At 39.7% G+C, this 7,176-nt stretch overlaps 1 protein-coding gene across 1 annotated transcript in view; it reads right to left on the bottom strand.

Annotated features, from left to right (window-relative positions):
- Positions 1 to 322: 322 nt before the first annotated feature.
- Positions 323 to 7,176, bottom strand: part of LOC100949693 (olfactory receptor 11G2-like) — a 28,899-nt gene continuing 22,045 nt past the window's right edge. Inside the window, exon 4 of the mRNA XM_023517580.1 lies at positions 323 to 1,307. Coding sequence (XP_023373348.1) covers positions 323 to 1,307 — 985 coding nt within the window. The remainder of the gene's footprint in view (positions 1,308 to 7,176) is intronic.

Here is a 7,176-nt window from a genome sequence, read left to right as displayed (position 1 = left end):
CTTGTGTTAGTTGTTTCAGCTCTATAATACAAAGCAGACTTCCGTCTTCTTTTGAAAAACTGAATTACATGGAGAGGGTATAATTAGTTTAGAAAAATCTTTACTTACTTGATATTATCTTTGACACAAAATTTAAGTCACTATTGAAACATTCTTCTTAAATAAGATCATGGTATTGCATCTTGTGGTGAGTGGCATTTAAGATGATAGTGAATTCTCATTCTACTAGTTTCTTAATAAAACTTAGGAAATTTGTAGACAAGTGTGTCACTCATGGCTTATTCAGGCAAGTTGCATTTGATAGATGGAATTTGACTTTCATTTATCTTTTATGAACACTTTCTCTGGTCTTGAAGATTTTCACCAGAGCATGCTTCATCTCCTTGTTCCTGAGACTGTATATTAGGGGATTGAACAAAGGTGTTATTGCAGAATAAAACAGGGTAATGATTTTTTGCATTTTAGCTGGGTGTCCTGATTTAGGACTAACATACATCACAAAAATAGAGCCATAAAACAGGGTGACAACTGCCAGATGAGAAGCACAAGTGGTGAAAGCCTTTCGTTTGCCAGCCTCTGAGGTCATCCTCACCACAGCCAGAATCACTAGAGCATAAGAACAAAGGATAAAGAGAAAGGTGCCAATCATAAAAATATAATTGAAAGTGGAATAAATGAGCTGGGTGGTGACGTCTTTAGAACAGGACAACATCATCAGTGGAACAGGATCACACACAAAATGGTTGATGACATTTGGGCCACAGTAAGGCAACTTTGAAATGAGAACAACTGGAGTGAGGAAGACAATGAGCCCACATGACCACCCGAAGATGATAAGGCCAGTGCACAGCTGCCTGGTCATGATGCGTGGATAATGCAGAGGGCGGCAGATGGCAAGGCACCTGTCAAAGGCCATGATGCAAAGGTAGATGCCCTCATCACACCCAAAGGAGAAGAAGAAGTAGAACTGTGCAAAACAACTCACAAAGGAGATGGACTTGTTTGTGGAGAGGAAGTTGGCCAACATTTTAGGAACAGTGGTGGTGACATAACATATTTCCAGGAGAGAAAAATTTCCTAAAAGGATATACATGGGTGTGTGAAGGCGCCGGTCCCAATGCACAGCACAGGCAATGGCTGCATTGCCCATCAGGGTGAGAGTATAAACTACTGAGAAAAGCCCGAAGTAGAGGAGCTGCATTTTGGGGCTTGAGGGAAAGCCCATGAGGATAAAGTGGCTGACAGAGTTGGTAGTTTCTCTGCTGGACACATTCATTAGTCTGGAAGACAAGGGGTGCCAGTGGTCACTGAAACATAGAATAAAATGGAGCATGCTGTTTCTTCCTGAAAACACCAAAATTCATTATCACATATTTTATAAAGTATTGAACAATTAGACCTTTCTTTAACCAACAAAAATGTAATTTCTTGACTCTACTCCTGATGAGATGATATTATTTTAATAAGCACAATAACATAAAGCAGGGAAAATGTGAATCAGGGATGAATTTGTACCTAGCTACGAGCATTAGACTCAATATTAGGAATGACAATTTGTGTGTTTCTAATAAGTTACCTACTTCAATTAGTCTTCTCTTTGTTCTGCTACCCTGTATTGTTGATATAATTGTCTGTATGTGTCGTTCTTTTAACAGTACTACTAATATTTGAGTCTTTATGATTTATAAGAGTGATGTAAAAATAAAGTACTAAATCAAAGTATTTCAAAAGAATGTCAGTGTAGTTCCATGCCAGGACACAAATCAATGTCTACTTTCACTTGCATCTACTACATATTACTCAGTAAATACAAATGGCCTCTGTCTTTTGAGGAAATATGGTCTTTTCTGCTACTTTATGTATCTGTACCAATATGTAGTATAAATAATACATCCTGTCTTTGTTTAGGCAGGTGGATGCTCTGTACATTATGAAGAGGGGAGGCATAGTTTGAGCTATAAATTGGTCTAGCCAAATATTTTGATACACTTCCTAGTAGATAGATGAACTAGATATGCCCACTACAGCAACTGACCTTAGCAAAATCAGCTGGTCCAAGTGACTCTGGCCAAGTTCAGTGTGCTTCTACCTGTTAGGCATAGTTAAGTTGGCTGTAGAAAAAATGAAAGGCAGATAGAATATGTATTTTTCTGAGAGTTCCCTTATTCTTGTATTCACTGTTCCACCATCCTTGCATGTTCTCTTTCTCCTTTTGGGGCAGACTTTGGTATCTCACTGTGATGACCAACTCAGTAAACTTTTTCCATCTAAATGAATCTGAAATGTGGAACTTTTCACTATTCTCTCTTCAGTCCCTTCTACCCCAAGTAACAATAATAAAAATAAGAAATACTGATATAAGAAGAATATATTCATTACTTAAAGAAATCAAATCATTCTTATAATATGAAAGGTTAGTAATCTAATAGAACGTAGAATCAACAACTGGGCTTGAGAGATTAAATATCTCTGTGAAGAGGGACCTGTCATATTTCTTCTACTTACTAAGTAACAAAAATCTTCAAAATACACCCTTCTCTAGCAATTCATCATGTAATGTATATCTTTACTAGAAATCATAAGCCTTTTTTAAAATATCACAGTCATCTTTTAAAGAGATTAGAAAACCAATTATAAAATATCCTCCAGAACTCAAGAAATGTATTAATATTTTTCAGTTCTATTCTCTGCCAACATTTTATTCTGACATATAACTTTAGTTTTCTTAAAGACAAGAAGAAAACATTTTCTATTAAATCATTTTTGAAATCAATTTAGTACATGTGGCTCACTTGTTATGCACTTCCCACTTACTCCTTGGATGAAGTCTGAGAAGGTCAGAGACAGGATGTAAAATGTTATTCCATGGAGGAAAAGCCATGTTAGGGATTTCTAAAAAATTATAGAATCCTCTTTGTAATCTCTTATGTGTTAAAAGAGTGAACCCTAAAATACTTTTCCCTTCTTCGAAGCACATGTATATAATAAAATTTATTTGCAGAAGGGATTATGTATTTACTTGCATCACAGCCTTTTGGGATTCAGAGCTTTCTCTTGATGATTTGATGGTATTTAATGTTTGTTAAAAAGAGGATATCATATGGGAATTTTCATTTACAATGAAAGACTAGTTATTACTATTCCCCAGAGAACAGTGACCATGCAGAATTAGATTCTATCATTTCTTTCTTCTCTTGTGCTCGTTATTGTTAAACTTCTGGAAAATAATTCAGTAACAAGATGAATTGTTATAATAGCTATAATAGGAAGGTTTACCTTAAAGCTACCTATATCTATTTTGAAGAAAAGGAAATAATTCTTTGCCCACCAACTATCTGTGACTGTAGAGTTGTTAGAAACACTTGAATTAAATTTTATATAGAGCACAAACAATTCCAGTCCAAGGAATTTAATTGGCATTTAGCCATTCCCCAAATATTTATTCAGTGTGTACTATGTGCCAAACACTATTGCAGATCTTGAGGATATTGTAGAAAACAACTCCCAAACTCCTGCCTTCACTGTACTGAAGATGAAATAAATAACATAAATAAGATAATTGCATAGATAACAATAAATAACATAAATAAGATATTTGTATGCAGAAGGGGGCAGAGGCAAGATGGCAGACTACAGCCAGTTTTCCATAGAGGCTCCTGTGCCAAAGGAGAGTTAAAAGACAGAAGTATAGCAAGTAAGCTGATGGTTTGAAGCTGAGCCAAGAGAGAAGGTTGAAGAACACACATCAACCCTGCTGAGGTGAGCTGCGACCCCAAGAATACAAACAAAAGGTATTAAATCCATCGCCAAGCAGATGTGAGTCCCCTCCCCCATGAGAAGAGCTCACAGTATACTCCATACAAACAAGCGAGCAGATTTCAAACATCCTCCCATTCTATCCCATGGGAGAGACCCTCTAAAAACTCTCCTGCCAGGCACCAAACTGTATAAATCTGTATTTATTCTCTACCTGCAATTCTGAATCCCCAGCACTCCCCTCCACTCTTCCCCAAGGTCTGGAAGCCTGTCCCCCAGGGAGTCCATATTCTTGGGCATTTTCTTGAGAGGTGTGGATTGGGCAGAGGCTGTTTCTGGTCTATGCTGATTCTGTGGCACAGGAGTAAGGACAGTCAGCTGAGAGGGAACTGCGGTGCCTCGAGGTGCAGAGCAGCAGCGGTGGTGGGAACAATAAGGCTCATATCCCTAGGGTTATCCTAGACAGACATGCCCTGTTTCTCTGGGCAACCAGGGGAAGCCGGGAATCTTCTTTGGAGGCAGCCACTGGCGGAATGGATGGGAAGTACAGGCCCAGTGAGTAAAGCAGATGCGTCAGGTGGTAGCAGCCTGGGCAGAGCGTGGAGACTAGAATATGGGCACGCAGAGCTGGCAGACTCCCAGGGCAGAGCTGATCCAGAGGACTGCTTTACTGAGCCTAAGATGCACCCAGCCCTCAGGAGATCATAGCTGAGACAAAGGTGGCCAGACAGAGGCTGGAACTGACAGCTCAGTGTGAGGTCTAATTGCTTGCCACTGCATGGGACTCAGTCACCTTTTCTGTCAACTCAAGCAGCATCTGATCCACAGGGGAATATAGCCAGGACAGAAACAATTCCTACAAAGTTGTTCTGTCCTGTTCTGCCAGCAACATCAATTAGGGGTGGGGCTGGAACTGAGTGAACCACCCCAGCCTCCATTAAGCACCTGAGGTTGTCAGGCCCCACATCTCCCTGCTGGATAGTGGCAGAGAGCAGTGGCCTGGCTCAGTACACATAGATCTCCCTGTGATTCAGGCAGTCATAAACCCCTGGAGCATCTGCTCATTGGAGGGAACTGGGTCACAGCCCTGTGGGGTTACTAGTGACTGGATGTGACAGAGGTGCAAGGTGGGGAAGGTGGTATCAACTTTCCCAGACTAATTTATGTGCTGGGTGGGTTCCTCTGACTTCACAGAGTACTGCAGCAAGTCATACTTGAGCTGTCAGCAGACCCCTGCTATCTAGTTGCTGGAGACCTTTTGAACTCTCCCACCTGAGACTGATGCTGACTGGGACAATTGATTTGGACCTCTCAAACTGGGCCAATCACCTGAGGACTATCCAAGTGGTACACTGGGTGTGTGGTTGTGGGAAGGTGTGAATTTCTCTTTCCAATTGTTGCCTGTGGGGCATGGGGTGACTTAATTGCTGGTATTTCTCCACAGCTGAGACTTCAACCCAGACTAACTGATTTACTAGGGTAGAATAGAGACAGCAAAAAACAAGATAGAGTGACTTAGCCCCACCAAACCAAGGAGGCCCCCAGTTTCTGAGGCCACAGCACTGTATGGGTCCTTGGCAAAGCTCTAGGAGAAAAGGTACACACCAGTCCTGGCCTTTGGGCAAAGGGCTAGTTAATCATTAACTCCTGGAGCCCCCAGTCCAACTTATCCTTATCTGCTCATCTAGCCAAACAGTGTTAATTAAGCAAGTGGCAGAATCAGAGGAAAAACTCTGGAAGCATGAATAACCAGAGTAGATCAAGCACCCCAAGGAAGGATTGGGCAGATGCAACTGAAGATCCCATCCATAAACAGATGGTTGAGATGTAAGAAATTGAGTTAGTCTGGATAACAAATAAGATCAACAGAATGGAGGAAAGGAGGGAATCAGAATTTCAAGGAATTATTTAAAAGATGTCTCAAGATTTCAATTATTTCAAAGATAAAATGACCAAAGATTTGGACACATTGAGGCAAGAGTTTGCAGCCCTCAAAGATCTGAAAAATATGGTAGAATTCTTCACTAACAGAAGGGACCAGGCAGAAGAAAGGATCTCTGACATTGAAGACAAAGCTTCTGAATGTGCCCAAAAACTCAAAGAGGAAGAGAAATTGTGAGAAAAAATAGATCATTCTCTCAGAGACCTCTGGGATTATTTGAAGAAAACTAATATTCACCTTATAGGGATCCCAGATGGCGACAAAGTTGCTTCACAAACGCAGAGGGTCTTCTTCATGAAATTATGAAAGAGAACTTTCCAGACATGCCAAGAGAGTCTGAAATTCAGATAGCAGGCAGTTTCAGAACTCTAGCATGACTCAACCTGAATAAGATATCCCCCAGGCACATCATAATTAACTTCACTAAAGTTAATATGAAAGAGAAAATTCTGAAAGCATCTAGATGTAAGAAAACCATAACCTACAAGGGAAAGAATATTAGAATGACTGCAGATGTCTCTGTTGAAACCTTTCAGGCTAGAATAGAATGGTCATCAACTTTTAATTTCCTAAAACAAAATAACTTTCAACCCAGAATCCTGTATCCAGCTAACCTGAGTTTCATTTATGATGGAGAAATTAAATACTTTAACGACATCCATGCATTGAAGAAATTTGCCATAACCAAACCAGCTCTTCAGGATATTCTCAGACCTATCCTCCATAATGACCAGTGTAATCCTCCACCACATAAATAAACTCATTCAGAAACTTTTGATGAAATTCCAGCTCCCACAGTGGTGAAAGGATTGAAATTTTCCACTGGACTTTTGGAAAACTCAATACCCAAAATTTCACCAGGCTTATCATTATTCTCAATTAATGTGAATGGCTTAAATTGCCCTCTAAAGAGGTATAAGTTGGCTGACTGGATACAAAAACTAAGGCCAGATATTTGCTGCATACAAGAATCTCATCTTACCTTAGAAGATAAATATAGACTGAGGGTAAAGGGATGGTCATCTATATTCCAAGCAAATGGAAAGCAGAAAAAAGCAGGTGTTGCAATTTTATTCTCAGACACAATAGGCTTTAAACCAACAAATGTAAGCAAGGATAAGGATAGTCACTTCATATTTGTTAAGGGTAATAATATAATGAGATTGCAATTATTAATATTTATGCACCCAACCAGAATGCACCTCAATTTATAAGAGATATCCTAACAGGCATGAGCTGCTTGATTTCTTCCAGCTCCACCATAGTCAGAGATTTTAACACTCCTTTGGCACTGTTGCATAGATCCTCCAATAAGAAGCTTAGCAAAGAAATTTTAGATTTAAACTTAACCATCCAACATTTGGATTTAACAGACATCTATAGAACATTTCATCCTAACAAAACTGAATACACATTTTTCTCATCAGCCCATGGAACATACTCCAAAATTGATCACATCTTAGGTCACAAGTCTAACC

Source organism: Otolemur garnettii, unplaced genomic scaffold, assembly GCF_000181295.1.
Source record: "Otolemur garnettii isolate 467f Iridium unplaced genomic scaffold, OtoGar3 scaffold00114, whole genome shotgun sequence".
In the NCBI taxonomy this organism is placed as follows: Eukaryota; Metazoa; Chordata; class Mammalia; order Primates; family Galagidae; genus Otolemur; species Otolemur garnettii.
The sequence above is the reverse complement of the archived record's forward strand: the minus strand, read 5'-3'. Positions and strand labels throughout refer to the sequence as shown.